General features: G+C 48.1%; 1 protein-coding gene across 1 annotated transcript; it reads left to right on the forward strand.

The window, feature by feature from the left end:
• Nucleotides 1-689: 689 nt before the first annotated feature.
• On the forward strand, nucleotides 690-15,290 carry LOC144177976 (uncharacterized). The gene is made up of 2 exons (XM_077705533.1): nucleotides 690-701; nucleotides 14,616-15,290. Exons 1-2 carry the CDS (start codon nucleotides 690-692, stop codon nucleotides 15,288-15,290), a joined length of 687 nt encoding a protein of 228 aa, XP_077561659.1.
• The last annotated feature ends 4,031 nt before the right edge of the window (nucleotides 15,291-19,321 follow it).

The raw sequence follows: 19,321 nt of genomic DNA on the forward strand, positions 1-19,321 counted from the left end.
GGTGCATTAAACTTCCCCGCAACGGAGAAAAATTTGGTGATTCTTCTTGTAAGGCGCATGCGCGCACTCCGACGCATTGTTGAGATAAAAACTCGGCAACAACGGCGACCTGCCGGTGAGCCACCGTATGTTCCATCGCCGTGTCCACAGCAGCATCGAGGATCAGAAACGCATGTCTGACAAACACGCCATAATTGACTGCTCTTCTTTTACTATGGTGAGCCAGACGACGCCATTCGCCGTTGCCCCTACCATGAGCTCAGGCTTCTCGGGTTTCCACCTAGCGATCTATGCCCACCTAATGTCCAGCATCTCCGCAAAATTGAAGAGTACCTTCGCCGCTCCTCGCCGTCGCTTTAGGTAGCACCTGGTGGACACCGTTCGCCGTCGCCACACCACCCGCTTTCGCCTCGCCGAAATTATCGCCATGAAAGCCAGTCGCCACAGCTTCACCGAGAAATTCAAACACAGCGGGCCTAGAGGAGGGGCAGGAGGAGTAAAAGTTTTATTGTAGAGCATGTCAGCTCTAAACGCGCTAGATGAGAGGGGATGCCTCTTCACAGGATCCCTATGCTGCATTCGCCACCTGGCCCCTGGTAACCAGCCGCAGCTGATCCTCCAAGGCGGGGCTGGAGAGCATGATGTCCCATCTCTCGCTGGGGGAAAGGGTGGGGTTCTCAATTGCGGAAATGCGGGTGCAGGTGGGTGTTTTCGGCTGGAGTCACAGTCTCCTATGATGTGGCGAAAAGTACCGAGCTGCTTGCATAATGAGCAGCTCTTGTCCTTCAGATTTAGAAACATCCTATTCAGTAACGGAGGATGAGGGAAAGATCCTGAGTTAATCTCTAGATACATTACCTGCTGCTCCCTCGTGATTTTTGGATGCGGGGCAGGAAGTGTCTTCCTATCCTCTCGATAGTACAGCATAATCTCTCTGGAGGCGACCGTAGGTTGACTTCTGGCCTGCTCCTCAGCCATTGCCCGCTATAATAACGCGCGAGATTGTCGGTGGGCAAACTCATTGCCGGCTGCCAAGGAATGGGCTGGAACCCATACTAATTCTACTTTGCTCTCCGGAGGCGTTTTGTGTCTCAGCATGCGATGTACCCGCCGGGACACCCATCCTGACTTGAAGTTCCTCTACGCCTGCTGTGAGACGGTGACAACCATGTAAATTCCCGGAAAGGTGAGGGCTAAGACAATTGCCTACTTTCCCACTTCATCCATCTCTCTGATTTGAAACGATGAGCGTGTCCGAAGCTTCTCCCTGGATGTCACCACCACCACTGCTCTGGTCGTCCCCTTGTTTTTGAGGCATCCGTGAAGACGACACCGACTGCACGCTCAAGTAACCACTTGAGGGTACGAGCCACAGCTTTACGCCTGCCGCCACGGGGAGGCGGATTCATGTTTTTTGGGAGAGGCTTGGTCTTGATTGCGTCTAGCTATTGGTCCGCAAGCTGTTCTCTATCACTCAGATCTACCATGCTCCAGCCGATCGTTCCCAGGACACGGCGACCCACCTTAGTTTCACTCAGCCTCTGTTTTGGGCTCCATAGGTGGCCCTCAACCAGCTCGTCCACTTTTTTGCGTAGGGCCAGCTATAGAAACTTGCCCGTCCACACACTCATAGGAACTCCGATGGCTTGTTCAACTTTCTTGCGTAATATTATATCCACCTGGCTCTGTTCTCCCTTGTTTATCAGCAGGTAAGGTGTGGCGTAGGTTTTTCTTGGCACCACAAAAGCTTGGTGGTGTTATTGACGACGACAGTAGCGAACATCCACAAACGGCGCGACTGTTAAACTCCGACGCTAGCAAGCAGCTCATATGCGCCTGTGTGAGGTCAAACAACCTTCGTGTCTTTATTGACGGTGATGACTGTACGGTAGTCGGCACACAGGCATACAGGCGCTGGCTACTCGATTTGGAGTGGAAAGCATGCCGGACGCCGGCGGAAGGTGATGACAGCGTGGGACGGGCCCGACACACGCATCGCCGGAGGACACCTCGTGGCGCCAATAAGGAGATTCCCTGCTCGCATAGAGATTGACGGTGATGTGCACCTTGTGAGTATCCATAATCCTTCAAAACTGCTGCAGGAACTCAATTCTTCGTATTGAGTTCCTCTGTATGACCATGGTACCGTGATTGATCTGGGCTCAAACAGCCTCACACGTCGCAAGCCATAGACGCCAGATACACCACACAACAACCTCACGCCAAATTCAACCTTGTCAAGAATTGAAGATTAACATGTGAAGCTGCCTCTGTGCGCTAGTGCTGTCTTGCTGGTCGAAATGAATAGTTTTCCCCACAGTCAAGCACCGCTCGAAGACACTGCTCAGCGTCTTCTAGAGAAAGCAGCTGGTGTCACCAGAGGCCTACTATGATTTGCAACGCAAGCGTGCAAATTCTAGTCTTGAATTTCCGGAATTAGCCGCAGCATTTGACTGATTATATGGCTTTAGTCCACGTGGAAGGCATTGACGAATATCAGGATGTAAGTGCAATGTATACGGCAAAAACCATTGCCACAAAAAAGGGCAGCATGTTTGGACCTTAACATTGACCCAAAACCTTCAGAAGAGCAAAGGGCCGAGCTTCTTGCACTGCTCGACGAATTTTGACAATGTTTTTCCTCGCCGCCCGTAGTTGGCCGTAGTACCACCATCTCTAGACATAACATTTGCATCTCGAAAAACAAACAGCGCGCGAAAAAACGGGGACAAGAATACAAAAAGGCGACACAAGCGCACACACATTTGCATTTGCGCAGACACATAAAATTGGCACTGATGACACCACTTGCCAACTTCCGTACAGGGTTTCGCGCGCAGAACGGGAAACGATACAAAACCAGGTGCGAGAGATGCTCAAGGACGATGTTATACAGCAGTCTATAGCCTCTGCGCTGTCCCTGTGGTGCTAGTAAAAAAGACAGACGGGTCATTGCGGCTTTGCGTCAGTTACAGACGGATAAACAGAATAACAAAAAAGACCTCTGCCCACAACCCCGTATCGACAACACGTACGACATGCTTCGCCATGCCCGTGGCTATTCACGAAGGGGCACGCTACCGCGGCCACGGCGCTCGGGTTCACCGATGCCCCAGTTTGGTTAAAGTGAGCAGGTTATAGTGGTTTATGTTTGGAGTGATTTTTATCAAATCCAGGGCCAGTGGAGGTTAAAACTTTGACTGGAGATTGCCTGTGTCTTTCGGCGTCGGTGGCCGTGCCTGTATTGCAGCTGAGGGATGTAGGCACGGTTGAAGAAGGAAATAGTGCGAGGGCGTAGGGGTGGTGTGGCCATGGCGTTCGAAAAAGACGTCATCCGAGAGGAAAAGGGTGGATTGGCTCACATACTGGTTATTTCTAAAAGATTCACCAGTACGTTATGAAATATATTATTCCTATTGCGGCATTGACTGATGGCTATTTGTTGTATGTAAGGAGATCGATCTTCCGGTTATGTCGTCATGTGGAACGCCCCGCGTAATGAAATCGTTTTGCGAAGAGTTCGAGTGAAACACTAATTGTAGTCTTTTTAAGCACTTTTTCTCCCGTAGACGCCCGTGTGCGTACTCCAGGGTTGAATTCCCCATTGTTAAAAACTCGGCAGTAACCTAATTTTAATGATTGAGAGGTAATCCGAGTAATGATATTCATATTTTATATATGTGTGATAGACTTCAAAGTGCATAACACTGTGGCAAACGTTGGCTTCGCCACAATGCTAGTTTTGGAAAAGGAGACGAAAAATTCCGGGATAAGGAAGCAAATGCACACAACGTTGCACATACACAATCAAGTTCACACAAAAGACAGCAGAACAATTCTGGCACTGTTCGCCAAGAATGCCTAATTTTTACAAACGCTTTTACTAACTGCAGTAGTTACCAGCATGCTTGAACAAATTTGCACATCTCTAAAAATACGGAATTCGACAGTGTAGCTTTGCTGCCTGCCACGCCATTATATTTTCTTTCCGTCACCTTGCGGAAGGAAGTGACACTCTTTTACAGCAAAGCTGTAAATGACTAGGATCGAGCAGATCGTCTCCGGTCCTAGAGCTATTTAGACAGAAATCGCTAGCGAGCGTAGCGCCACGTCGCGGAGACCACTCAAATCCCTGGAATCGTAAAACTGCGCGCCACACCCGCCCCCCACCTCCACATGAAAAAAATCATACAAAATTAAGAAGGTCCTAGGGCCTTCATGGAGCATGCGCTCTGATTACCATATCCGCGCTATAATAACTTTCTACCCACGATTGCCGTGTGTTTTGTAGAGTAAGCTACACTGGCCGAGGTTGAGCAGTTTCGCGTGGGCCGTGAAGGGTCGTTCCGCGCAAGCGCGAGGGGTATTGGTATAAATTCAATTCGATGGGATTGGATTGGCGTGTCTTGGATTCGATTTGATTGAATTTTGATTGGATTTGGATTTGGATAACCAGGAACAATGGTCAATCGCAAATTACAAACAAACGTGTTTTGTTTCGTGCACCGCTTGCATTATGCCCCAGTCAAACCTCACGTGGAGGTTGGGCACCGCAGCTTTGCCTGCCATCCCTGTTCACGGGGTGGAAGGGCTCTGAATTCTCTCTCTCTCTTTTCCCCGACACGTGCTCTCACATGCATCTGTCATGATGCACGTGTGGAACTACTTCTTATCCCAATGCTACAGCGAGCTCGGCTATCTCAGTGGTTAGCGCACTTTGTTCCTACGCCTTCGACCTGGCTCCAAATAATTGCCGCGAACCATGTATAAGTTTGTTTATTTATTGTTTTTGCCGGGTCAGGTAGGACTCCCGCGGCATTGACGACGTGGCCAAAATACGAGCTATTCGTACGCGAAAGGGCATGCTTCCGCGTTAACCCCGACCTACGAATAGCCTTGACTACAATCTCCAACCTTGCAAGCTGTTCGTCGAACGTCCGGTCGAATACAACAACGTCGTCGAGGGATACGAGCAGGTGGGCCTTTTCAGGCTAGGGAATACAGTGTCCATGACTCTTTGAAACGTTGCTGGCGACGTGCACAGCCCAAAATTGCATCACCTTGACATTGTATAGGCCGTCCGAGGTTATAAATGCGGTCTTCTCTCGGTCTCTCTCGTCCACCTCAATTTGCCCGTACTCCGTCTTCAGATATATCTATGAGAAGTATTTCGCTTCGATTCGTGGCAGGGCGTCTTCGATTCGTGGCAGGGCGTACACGTCCTTTTTGGTGATATTGTTCAGTCGCTGGTATTCAACGCAAAACCTTAATGTGCCGCTTTTTGTCTTCACCAGTATACGACCAGCGGAGCCCAGGGGCTTTTCGATGGTTGTATAATGTCGTCGGTGAGCATGTCGTTGACTTGAGCCCCGATGGTTTCCCGCTCGTGTGAAGAGACGCTGTACAGTGACTGTGGCGTAGGTCGGGCTCTCTCTTCGGTTATTTTTTGGTGCTTCGCTAGAGGATTCTGACGTAGTTTTGAGTTCGACGAAAAACACTTCTTGTAGCGACGCAGCAATGCGAATAATTTGTTTCATTCTGCTTGGGTAACGGCGGATTCACTTCGAAGGAATTCAGAAGCTTGAAGATATCTTCGGGAGCGCATTCAAATTCAGCAACCGCGATCACGTCACTTGCTTCTTGCGTTTCTTCGAGGAACGTATTTGCAGCGCCCTTGTTCAAGTGCTGGTACTCGTCGGTGCAATTGGAGAACAAACCGTGGGATGGGCGTTGCTTAAAGCGCGCAATGCCTCTTGCGGCACCGCGTCCGAAAGCAACCTTTGGTTACTCTCTACGATAGCGTCGACATCCGGAACCGCATCTTCACAGTAGACGCTGATCTTCAACTTTGCGCGAGGTGGCAGGGTGACATGACCGTCGACGAGCCTTACAGCAGCATGGTTTTCGGGGTTCGGTTCCGGCATCATGCTTTGATTGGAGGAAAACGTTATAAACTTCGCCTGTAGATCAATTATTGCACCGTTGTCCGTCAAAAAGCCCATTCCGACAATCACGTAACGGGAGCAGTTAGCAAAATGACGAACGCCGCAGGGTACGTTGTACCGTCTTTTGTGACGCGCGATGTGCACGTTCCATTTGGCGTCACGAGGTGGCCTCCTGCTTTGCGTAATATGAGGACCGTCCCATCTAGTCATAACTTTCTTCAGCTTAGACGAAAGTGGTCCGCTCATGACTGCATAGTCGTTGATCTCTAAAGTGAGTCGAAGTCTAGACACTTGGCATTTTCGCTTTTTGCAACCATCCGAAAAGCACTGACAGCGGCCGTAATTAAACCTCTGTCTTTCGTCTTAGCAGCAAACTGCATTACCACTCACCCACGGCGGCGGGTTCTTTTTTATAGAAATATTTGAAGGAAGGCCAGCTTTGCGTGTTGGGTATGGCGTAATCAGGGGGGATTGAGGTCAATCCGTGAACGTTAAAGATACAACTTTCTTTTCTGGGGTATCAGCCCTACACCACGCATTTCATGAAAATTTGTTTTACTGGCCGTGCAAGCAAGGCAACTAGGTAATTGTATCAGGACAGAAAATAAAACAAGACGTTCAAATTTCGCTATCGGCGATGATCGATTATACTTAACCACAAAGGTTGATAATGTCAGCGTGAACGAAACTAATCATATATAGGAATGATTATGTACCCGTCAAAGTGTTCGGCGGTTGTGCTCGCTCTTCGATCGGGAACGGGGTTACTCACGTTTGCGTTACATGCAACTACGAAGAGATGACGCTGAAGAGACTTGTGAATTGTAATGCTTGCTTTGGTACATTATGAAGTTCTGTGATGCGATACATTATTCAGCGATGGCGTAGAGGTAGAACACCCGCCTCGCGTAAAGAGGAACCGCGGTTCGAGTCCCGGTGTCCGGACAATTACCACCGGATTAAAAAAAAGAAGAAAATCCGCGTATTGATGGAATTGCCCAAAGGGGCTTGGGGTGCGGCCTGACCCCGGCGACCATTGCCGGTAATGCACGCCCTCACCAGAGCAGGATTGGCCACCCTGGTTTAGTAACGGCGACGACCTCCCATGAATACGCCAATTAACCCTCGGCCCTCAGTCCCCAGCGGCTGCGAAGCAACTGACCACGGCGGCGGTCAGACCTGTGACGCAGCAGAGGGTGCTAAGAATCCCTGGATCCGGACAGGCCGCCAATGGAATCCGAACCTGGCAACGTTTAACGCGCGAACCTTATCTAGCGAAGCAAGTCTCGAGGTGTTGTTCGAGGAATTAGAGGGCATTAAATGGGATGTAATAGGGCTTAGCGGAGTTAGTAGGGCAGGCGAAGCCTTTACGGTGCTGAGAAATGGACAGAAGAAGAGAGCTGGGAGTGGGATTTCTAGTCAATAAAAGCATAGGTGGCAACATAGACGAATACCATAGCATTAACGAAAGGGCAGCAGGTCTTGTAATTAGGCTCAATAAGAGGTACAAGCTCAAGGTGGTGCAGGGCTACCCGCCCACATCCAGCCACGACGACCAAGTAGTGGAACGCTTCTATGAAGATGTGGAATCGGCAATGGCTAAAGTAAAAACACAGTATACCGTAGTTATGGGGGACTTCAATGCTAAAGTAGGCAAGAATCAGGCTGGAGACAAGGCAGTTGGGAACTATGGTCTGGGCTGTAGAAATAGCAGGGGGGACCTACTAGTCGAGTTTGCAGAACGTAATAACCTACGCATACTGAATACCTTCTTCTGTAAACGGGAGAGTCGGAAGTGGACCTGGAGGAGCCCGAATGGAGAGCACAAAAATGAAATAGACTTCATATTATGCGATAACCCTGGCGTCGTGCAGGATGTGGAAGTGCTCAGAAAGGTAAGGTGTAGTGAACACCTTATGGTAAGATCTCGAATTAGGCTAGATTTGAGGAGGGACCGCAACAAGCTAGTATGAAAGAAGCCGATAAATGAGCTAACAGTAAGGCGTAAAGTAGAAGAATTCAGGATCGCGCTGCAGAACCGATATTCAGCCCTTAACGAGGAAGCCGAGCTTACGACACAGGAAGCCAGCGACAACCTTACACGCATTATCACGGAGTGTGCAGTAGAAGTCGGGGGCAGTATGGCTAGACAGGATACTTGTAAAGTTTCACAGGAGACGAAAGATCTAATCAGGAAACGGCAATTCATGAGAATCTCTACCGCAGCTGACAGAATAGAACTAGCGGAGCTTTCGAAGCTAGTCAATAAGCGCAAGACAGCTGACATACGGAAGTATGATATGGAGAGGATCGAATACGCTGTAAAGCACGGAGGTAGCCTGAAAGCTGTGAAGAGACGTCTTGGCGTGGGGAAAAATCAGATGTATGCACTTAAAGGAGCCATGAAGAGAAAATGCAAGTTGGTTTTATTCGAAAGATTTCGTGTTTTATAGTGCCCCCAGCGCTTGTCCGGATACAAACGATGCTTTATTCACTGAGAAATTAAACAATTTAGGTTAAAATTTTGATTTTCCCGCTAAATCGTTTGTGTTCGGGGTCTGTAATGACATCACAGGAACCGACCGCTCTGCAGCCTAGAATACCTTCATTCACGCATCCGCCGTACAGGGTCGAGACAAGTATACGCTGGCGCCGCCATTTTGGGTCGCTCGCTCGCCACCGAAGCAAGTCATTGTGTCAAAACCGCTCTAAAATTATCGCCGCAAAGCGGTTTACTAAAGAATTTTAATCATATTGTCTGTTTCGCGTTGCTAGGTCTCGTGAAAAACGAAAAGAACAACGCAATGAGCACGTTGGCCCAATCGCGGCGGCACCGGACCGTTGAAAGGTTGTCTCCACCCTGTATAGCGGTGTTGGTTTGTTCCCGCGTTTCTTTACGTTTCCCGAACCTAGATGGCGCCACCATACCGTGGCAAGAAATTGGTTTGGTTTGTTTTTGCCCGTATTTAAACGTGGCTTATTTTTGTTCTGGGAGAAAATATTCGTTCCCTGAAACAGTGCTCGCTCGACAAATGTGGTCACGTAAGACACCGTTGCTTGCGTCAATCGGCCAGTGTCGTCTGAGACAACCCCAAGCCCCGTAGTGCTGTGCAGCTAAATCAAGCATGCTGTGCGCAGTACGAACAGCAGTACGCATCAGTACTTCTATGTTTACATGTGCTTTCGTAACTTCCACTGTTTGTCCCATCATTCTTATTCCTTTGTAAAGAATGCGCCCTAAATTTACGCGCAAATCGCTCGTTCGGCTAGTTTGTAAGCTCTACCTAATTTGCGTCTGCTTCTGCCGGCCTCCGCCAATCGCAGAGCTGAGCTCATGTGACATCATAGGTTCAGTTGCGGAATATGAGCTGGTGGGTCGCATGGCCATTTCCTTTTTTCATAATTATGTAGCTTATTTGACCGAAGTTTACGTTAAAAGTGGTGTCAAAATGATTCTAAGGAGGCAATCTTTTGAATGAACCAAACTTGTATTTTCTCTTCATGGCTCCTTTAAGGATAAGCAAGGCAATGTCATCACAAATAGGGATAAAATAGTCACAGTGGCCGAGGAGTTCTATAGGGATCTGTACAGTAGCGGGGACATACAGGATAATGCCGAACGAGAGAGTAGTTCAGAGGAGATAGGATCCCTCTCCTATCCCACCAGTTACATCCGTTACATTCCACCAGTAACGACCGAAGAAGTAAGGAATGCTTTGAAACAAATGAAAGGGGGCAAAGCACCTGGTGAGGATCAGATAACAGCAGATCTCTTGAAGGATGGTGGAGAAATTGTACTTTAAAAATTGGCAAACCTGTATACGCAATGCCTAATGACCGCAATGGTACCAGAATCTTGGAAGAACGCGAACATCATCCTAATCCATATGAAAGGCGACATGAAGGACTTGAAAAATTATAGGCCGATCTGCTTACTGTCAGTCGTCTACAAGGTATTTACCTAGGTAATTGCTAACCGAATCTCTGCAACGTTAGATTTCAGTCAACCTAAAGAACAAGCAGGGTTCCGTAAAGGTTATTCAACAATGGACCATATTCACACGATCAATCAGGTTATAGAAAAGTGCGCTGAATATACTGAACCCCTATATATAGCCTTCATAGATTATGAGAAAGCATTTGACTCGGTCGAAACCCTAGCAGTCATTCAGGCATTACGGAACGAGGGGGTAGATGGGCATTATGTAAGAATACTAGAGGATATCTACAATCGGTCTACAGTTACCATCATCCTCCATAGGGAGAGCAGCAAAATACCTATAAGGAAGGGTGTCGGACAAGGAGACACAATCTCTCCAATGTTATTCACAGCATGCTTACAAGAAGTATTCAGAACGTTGGATTGGGAACAGGTGGGAGTAAGGGTTAACGGAGAATACCTCAGTAACCTCAGATTTGTTGATGACGTTGCCTTGCAAAGTAACTCGGGGGACGAATTGCAAAGCATGCTATCCGCACTGGGCGAACCGAGTAGAACCGTGGGCCTGAAAATTAATATGCAGAAAACTAAAGTAATGATCAATAACCTCCGGACAGCACAGCAGTTTGAGATAGGTGGCGAGGCAGTGGAAGTGATAAGCGAATATATCTACTTAGGCCAAGTTGTGACCCCAGATTCCCAGCATGAGGCAGAGATAATTAGAAGGATCAGAATGGGGTGGGGTGCATATGGCCGACATTCTCGGATAATGAACAGCAGCCTACCATTGTCGTTGAAGAAGAAAGTGTATGACAGCTGCATCTTACCGGTACTCACCTACGGGGCAGAAACTTGGAGGCTCACTAAGAGGGTTCAACTTAAATTGAGAACGACTCAGAGGGCAATGGAGCGGAAAATGATAGGTGTAACATTAAGGGACAAGAAGAGAGCGGAGTGGGTCAGGCAGCAAACTGGTGTTAAAGACATATTAGAAGAAATTAAGAAGAAGAAATGGACGTGGGCAGGGCATGTAATGCGAAGGAAAGATAACCGCTGGTCATTAAGGGTAACAGAGTGGATCCCTAGAGAAAGCAAGCGTTGCAGGGGGCGGCAGAAAGTTAGATGGGCAGATGAGATCAAGAAGTTTGCGGGGATAAATTGGCAACAGTTGGCACAGGACCGAGATAATTGGAGAATAATGGGAGAGGCCTTTGCCCTGCAGTGGGCGTAGATAGGCTAGTGATGATGATGATGATGATGATGATGATGAAGTCCTGTAAACTAGAAAGCATTTCGCTTCATCGGTGTCTAAAATAAAATTCACCCAGAATTGCTTGACCCCTAGCAACAGTCTCGGGGCTGGTATTGTTTCCTTTTTCCACAGAAAAATGAACCAGCCTAAAAAAACCAATGGAACCTAACATTTCATTCGAATTAATGAAGTTGGCATTTCGTAAGAATGCTTAAATATCTTATATTTGCCTAGAAAAGCCTTGAACCAAGACCTTCCAAGAGACGTATACCGCGGTTCCAATGAGTGGTATCTATCAGCAGTTTTTGGTTATAATGCGATGACAAGTTTAACCCTACCCGCCGCAGTGGCTCAGTGGGTAAGGCGTTGCGATGCTGATCAGGAGGTCGCGGGTACGCTTCGCGGCCACGGCTGCCGTTTTGCTTACGGAGGCGAAAAGCAAAAACGCCCGTGTGTATAAGATTTCGGCGCACAGTAAAGATCCCCAGGAGGTCAAAATTAATCCGGAGCCCTCCATTACAGCGCACATCATCGCCTGCGCGGTGCGTCGGCGCGTTAGTCCCTACAATCAATCATAGAAGCTTAACGCTGTTGGATCTTTTGCCTTTAAAATAAGCTGCCTAATGGTGCCCCCCCCCATTTAAGACCGGGTTTACACCATACTGTTTGAAAAAAGATTGGCTAATTAGAAAATTTTCTTGTTCGCCCGAATGCATTTTTAGCAACAAAAAAGTGAAATACCATGTGAAGAATTCATGAGAATAAATAACGCGAGGATCACAGAATCGACCTAGCTTATGTCAGGCAGCAAAATGTGTGCCTCTTGTAAATCCAACTTCTATCTCTGATTTATGACTAGAAAATGTCCCGGCCGCATTTATTATATAAACGAGAGCAAGCACTTCTTTTTGGTGAGTGCAAGTCATTTTTTTACCTATTATGGCTCCTTGGGCTTTCCCATGTATTCCTCTGTGTTTCGGGAACGGATTTCTTCCCACTTATTGCGGTTTCGTCAACTACGTATTATAATTTTACCATTTGGTACCGACGTAGCTAGGCGCCATTCATGCATAAGTCAAGGGAGTTTGCCTAATAAACCATAGTCCGAGGTGACGGTATGCTTGATGTCTTTATCGATGTTTAAATAAGGATCGACGACACCGCCAGGGTAGTCCCATTTATCCAATCTCGTCTCTTTTTTCAATTCGAGAACCGTAAGTGTTTTTCCAGGGTAGTGGCAACTTAGACGTAATGACGCATGCCGGAATCATTGATGCAATAGTTTACAGTGAAAAATCCCTTCAGTCACTCGCGATGGTTGTGATTTTTGGATAGACATGATGACCCGCGTCAAGCTCAAGCCCTCGCCAAGATGCCGCCCCTTCTTGCCGCGCCTGCAACTACTATCGAAGAGTCCTCTGAGAGACAGAGCCGCGCGACTACAAACGAAGATTGCAGCGTCTTCTTGCCACAATAAGTTGGACCGCCCAGTTTCTCATCAGCATCGCTTCCCGTGAGTGGTCTCCCATCCAGCAGTCCGGTCGCCACCCAATACATCCAGCGTGTCGACAACGGGGAACACGCTACAGGTAAGGATCTGCGCGAGCCTCATGTTTAACGAACGGGAAGCCCGAACGTTGTATCTGATTTTGCTACGAGGAACCAAGTGTATTCGGGCCAGTTAAAAGCGATCCTTGGCAGCCTGGTTGGCCGCCTGGATAGCCACACCAGCGTCATCGACGAAACGTTGAACTCAACTAACGAGAAGATGTCATGCTGCTTTGTTGATTTCGCGGTCGAATAGCTGACGTGTACAATCGTATGACACTCATGGAATCGTCGTGTCGGCCGATTGTCCCGCACATGACTGCACCCGTTGTACCTTCCACACCTGTTATACCGCAGCTGGCAACTCAACACCAGTGTATGCCATTTGGTCCACCAGTTTCTGATGACTCTACCTCTCGGGCAGCCTGCCGCATTCAGTTCAAGTGAGTTGCTGAGGAGAATGGTTGGACTCTTACGTACCAAGCTCGTGTTACGGTGGCCCAGCTACGCCCTTCCGCCTCTGATGTACAGGAATACTTTCCGGAGCACACGAGAATCTACTATCCAAGCCTAGCGATGGCCAATGGAAAACCGCTTTGGCGACGCCCTCTTTCAGCAGCTACATTGTGCTGAGCTGAAGCGTGCGCGACAACAAAGTACGACTTTGGAAGACCTCGGGAATCGCGTGGAGCAACTAACACACAAGGTACACGCGAGTACTCCAAACGCCACAAAATATTTTCTTGGAACCAGAGCATTTGTTGACGCTCCAGTTCATTGCTGTTGTTTGTCCGGTTCAGCATTTGTTGACGCTGAACCCCAACGTTCAGCGCTTTGTGCGTCTCGCTCGGCCGATGGCTGTCCGTGCAGCTCTTGGATTGGTGCTCGAAGCTTCAGCTGTAGACTCGCCTGCTGCACAGCAAGTTGAGCCCGGTTCTTCGACTTCCACTTCTAGGCTACCTTACGGCGGGGTTCGGCAGCCTCCTTATCACCTAGGCTGTTACCTTTGTTGCGCCCCTGGTCACTACGCGCGTCATTGGGACCGCCGAGCAGATGTTCTGTCAGGTCGACCGGGAAACGCCAGCGTGGGCCGTCGAAGGCCGGAACCCGCGTAACTTGTCAAGCCCCTCGCCTGTCGCCTTAGTATTTTTTAAGCCTTATAAAATTGTATGCCCAAAGTGCAGAAGTGCCCAAAGCAACCAAAACCACTACACATGAGGAAAAACCTGTAGTGTTGTTTGTGTCCACTGTGGCTGGGTGAGTGCCTGGCAACACCGCAGTCCGGGCGAAGGTTTCCCATGATGTACCTTCGTGTTTCTTGACGTGGTCATGCTGGGCTAATCACTAAACGCTTCAGTGGACCCAGTTGCTGCTGTCGATATTTTGGACCGCTCAGTCGTCACTCATGTGCCTCACTCAATCCAGTCCGCACCCGCCAGACGGTTGCTTGCCCTAAATGTGGCTAAAATACAACTGATTGTTTATGTGCTTCCGGATGTTAGGTATTCTCGGAAGGCTCCACCTTGTCGGGTTCGTGGTAGCCGAAAGCCCAATTTGGCCGGTAATAGTCCGATGTGGCTTGTGTCAGCAGGCTGGTATCGAAATAACATTTTCGCCAAAGCCTAGATACATGCTGCGCGTAGACATTCCTACGCGTCCGACAGCTGGTAATTTATCCTGTCTACCTGTACTAATGTTAGCTTTCTCCGTACGTCTCTCGCTGCGTATACATGCCAGCTGGAAAGCTCTTGTTGATCGTGTCTTCGTGGGGTTTGCCGCACAAGGGGCGCACAGATATTACATCTAAGCGGCAGCAGCTGTTAGCACAGGTTTACCGCCAATGGTAGGGACTATGGTGGAAGGGGAAGTACAAGGCAACATGACAGAACACGTATTGTTTGAGCCAATGGTTTTCTGAGCCCCATATAAGCGAGTTTCCAGCAGACCAAGGTGGCGGTGGAGCACGACGACGACGGAGCGCTACCAGTGCCACAAGCTTGGGCATTTGGCCCGCGAGTGCTTCCAAGACGGAGCGGCCGGAGGATGCAGGGGTGGAGACCTGGGCTCACGCGGCGTGCTACGGGGTGGGGGCGGCCGTGGTGGACGCATGAACTACACACCACACATAAAAGAGAAGTGCTACAAGTGCAACCGGATAGGCCACTTTACGAGGGACTGCAAGGAGGATACGAACCGGTGTTACGGCTGCAACGGCACCGGCCACATCTCCAAGGACTGCCAGCATAGATCGGAGGAACGGTCTTGCTACAACTGCGCCAAGATGGCCCATATCGCCCGCCTGTCCAAGGAGCAAGAGAAGACGTGCTACATCTGCCACAAGCAATGCCACATCTACAGGGACTGCAAAGAAGGCGAGCGAAGGAGTGGTGCCAGCATGTCTCTCCAATGCTACCTGTGCAGCACGCTGCACTCCTTCTTGCGGGACCTCACCAACAGACACCGGAATTACCGAACGCGCTACATCTGCGGCCACATGGGGGTACATCAGGCACACGAGGCCGGAAGCAATTACCCTTTCGCTGACGTCTGCGACCGGTGGAACGATCGCGAGCACATAGCGCATAACGTTCGCCATGTGCGGTAGGCAGTGGCCGTGAGCCTTGCCGTGAGCTGTGACCATAGGCGCAACCGTTATACAGGCGTTCTCTTCGGCATTCTCACCCACACCGGGTGAGAAGGGAAAGTGTTTTGGGTCAAGAATTCAGAAACCTGAGAGGACAATCCCCCTAGGGCTGTGAGAGCCACCTTATTCAGAGAGATGGGCCGGGGAAGAGGAAGTTGAAGACGAAGAAGGAGATGGAGGGACTGACTGGTGCGGACGGGTGCGGTTGATTAAACCTGTTACAGTGTTGATGCTAATTCATGTGTCCTTGTGAATATTGCCCATAGCAATATATATATATATATATATATATATATATATATATATAATTGTCCCGGGAACATTCAATGCCATCTACACTCATTGTAAACCTCATAGGCTCATGACTCACGACGCCATATCCATCTCGACATCCTGCACCATAGCACCCTCAAAGAAATGTCCTAACAAAACGTCCCAAACAAACGTTAGCGAACATGGTTATTATATATGTCACTTCGAACCGGAAGAACAGCTGCGACCTGCTGCCATTTTTAACATGTACATAAAGCGCTGAGAAGCACAGAACATCCACTACAGCCCCTTTTTCATCATCGATACTACGGTCGCTTTCTTCAAGCATGGGGACTCTTCTTCAGCTATTACTCTCTGCCAGGCCGAAGGAGCAGGTCTGCTTGCCCACCCACCAATCATCGCGAGTCAAAAGCGCACAAAGCAGCGTTATGTCGATACGAGACGTTGTCTTACGTATGCACCGTGTGATCCAGTGTGGATTTGAACCCTTTTCCGTCAGTGTTAGATGACTAAGAAGCTACTGGCCCATATCCTCGACTTATTTCTTGTATTACGTCGTGACGTTGTCACAGACGTTGTCCCATGCGTGTCTTTGAATGGCTTACAGTGCAAAAGAACGCAGGTCGTACACACGCCAGCTATAGCTTTGTGAATATGGCCCTGCAAGCTGGCTTCACCAAAAGGCTGCATGTGCGACGGGGTAATATTACGCGAACATTTACGCTATATCTAGCTCCGATGCGTCCGTCTGAACTCAGTATAAACACATGTGAACACTCTGGAGGGGAAAAATGCACGAGATTGCACTCCGGATAGATCCATTATGTAAAGACAGCGCTATCAGTTACTTTCACCGTGTAGCTTCTAACCTCGATGTAAATAGATCCTTATGATTACAATGTACGTGCGGGGTTGAGATAATGTTGAGACGGTCGCATCATTTCGCTTGCCGAAGTCCTAGCGAGCAGAATGAACAAGTGCTGATCTACAGGTAAAGCACACGCGATTGTAGTCTTCCTCATCTAGAACGCGGATTGTAGCGCATGGGATTCTCTCCAGACGCACGTGTCCAGCCTTACACAGATTTTTTCATTAGGTCCACATTTTTTTCAATGCTAGACAAGAGTGCTGCATTGAAGCGTCTAAAACATTCTCAATAGCCAAGCCGCGCGCGCAGCACGGAAGGTATACGCGGCCTTTGAAATAGCGCGTTCGATGCCCTACGGATTAGGATATCTTGGCGACTTTGTTTTCCACACCGTTCACTCTATTGTGTGCTATAAGTGCTAATATAACGGTATTTTACGTCTGACGCGAGTGCCTAGTTCCTCTTCGACCATGGGACGTGAAGGAAACTTTCACGTTGATTCGCAGGGCGTCGTTTATTCACCGACGTCCTGTCAGGAGCTGTCAGACATCAGAACTGCTCTTTATGTTACTTTTGACACCGAGGGCTCCACACCTAAACCAGCCGCTATGCACGTAGCTTAGTGCGTGGTAATTAGGGGCCTCCTTTGTCTCCCAATGCGTTTCACTACTTTTAATTAGTTGAAAGAAAGATTTCACCATATATACATTCTGATTCTTACTTTCCTAAACTTACGACGAGATCAACCTTTAGCTTTGAAATATTAAGCAGAATATCTGCGCATTTTGTGCCCTCTCCTACGACCGCTAATTATTAGTGAAAAGGTAATAATATGACTCATAATTGTAGTGACTATGGTTATTTCTCGAGTTCATGGTCAAGTGGCAATAGTTATTGGTTTAGTGCGGAGAAACGCAGTGGAGATGTCAGTGGCATGTAACTTTTGTACTTTTCATAATACTTTATTGATTTAAAGGATGAGTTCTCGCCCAGATGTAGTCAGAAAAATTTCAAGACTTCTTGTTCATAGTAAAAATTAGCCTGATACTTTATTAAACCAAGAATACGTGGTCCGCAGGTTCTGGCGTATCCGTGCACGAACAAGTAGGAAAAAATGAAAGTTGTTCGGTGGTGAAATCGTAGCGCAATCAAAAACACATCAAGACCGCTGGATAGGGCCGCTTGAAGCCTGTCCGTTCAAATAAACATAGCACGAACATTCCAGGCAACAAAAATAAGCAGCAGATTGGTGTAAGAAAAACGGCGTCATATTAATCTGTGCTATGAATCGTGACTTTCGCGCTGAGGTTCACTGGGCCCAGTCGCCAACGCAAGGAATTTTTTGATGGATGCTAATAAATTGGGGTCACACTTTCGCTGCCGTCACAAACTCTCCCCAAGCGCTCTACTTCTCTCGCCTGTCCCGTGATATGACATACCCTTTGTCGAAAGAACGCCTGGTTCCCTCGGCCCAGTTTGGCCCATTGGCGTCGGGAGATTGCTTACGCACATCTTATTACTTGGTTGGCTGAACACCGAAATTGAGAGCTTTCAGCTTCGCAGTAAACTAGGTTCGCTCTGCGGAAAAACGCAGAAACATTTTTTTTCCAATGGGGCTAAAAAACCGGTCTGGTGAAGGATTGCAAATTCTCAAGAATGTTATACCAAGAGTTCACAGACATTTGTAGCACATTGTGCGCAAAAGGTTAAACAAAAAAAATTAAAGTAAGTAGCTATTTACTTGCGCACTGAGCCCCTCATCGTCCGTCTCTAATGGTAAATGTGTCATAGTTTTTGCACATATGATCATTTTAGATTATTAAAATAAAGGCTTCATGTAGGGCGTTCATCAATACAAATTTTGGGTGTTGTAGGCTGAGTTTGAATGAAGGCATCCACTTTCGGTTGTTTTCTTGTAAGGGACAGAAAAGAGGTGCCTGTTGATCGCGTCAGCCGCAAAATGTGTTAACGGTGTTCTAGCAAGAGGGCGCGGTTTCCTGACTAAAAACCGAAGAAGCAACACTTGACTGCATTTTTTCTGAGGCTGATTCGTCAAACCAGCCACTGGAACAGGGTGCGGCCAATGTAGCGATATTATGCTGCTGGTGCGGATGTTGCGGCTTATGATGATGGCGTCGAAGCGTTCGGCATCGTACGTAGCACACTCTCACGCATAACGCCAACGTTCTCTTCTTTTAGCACTGGTACGTTGGGGTATCAAGGGGCAGTACTTTGTTGCATGGAGTTCCATACTATATTATAAGAGAATCTAGCGCAACTGCCTCAAAGAGCCGCGCTTGATCAAGCGCTCCGTCATATACCATGGAGGCGCGTTCCACTTGTCCCTAACATGACTAATAAACACACTCAAATCCTGCTTGTATCTTTTAATAAATAACAATTGTTATTGACGAAGAATGGTTAAATTGGGTAATTATAAGAACATAAAATCGCAATGCGAATTATTTGCAAAGGATTATTTAGAAGCTTTCTTCTGGACGACAAAGTAACAATGCTACGTTCGTTGTTGAATCTGGCTCCAAGAGCGAAATTAAGCAACGGCGCTCCCTACTATGCAGCGCCACCGACGTTAGGTGACCTCAGGACACATTTGCTTGCACTATACGTGATTTTGAAACTCTAACCTTGGTGCTACTAAGCTCAGGACGTCTGTTTCCGGCAGACTAGCCGCTTATTGATTATTCTTGCGGATGAATAAAAGGTGGGTGGCTGGCAGTGTACGTTCTCATTAAAAAGTGATTGGTTATCAAGTGCAAGTAACTGCTACTCTGGAGGTACCCACATTTTTTCTAGAATACTCACACCAACTATCGGGCGTGCACTCTCTAAG

The sequence above is a fragment of the Haemaphysalis longicornis genome, unplaced genomic scaffold (assembly GCF_048455015.1).
Source record: "Haemaphysalis longicornis isolate Haplotype H1 unplaced genomic scaffold, Haemaphysalis longicornis Haplotype H1 scaffold_36, whole genome shotgun sequence".
NCBI classification, from domain to species: domain Eukaryota; kingdom Metazoa; phylum Arthropoda; class Arachnida; order Ixodida; family Ixodidae; genus Haemaphysalis; species Haemaphysalis longicornis.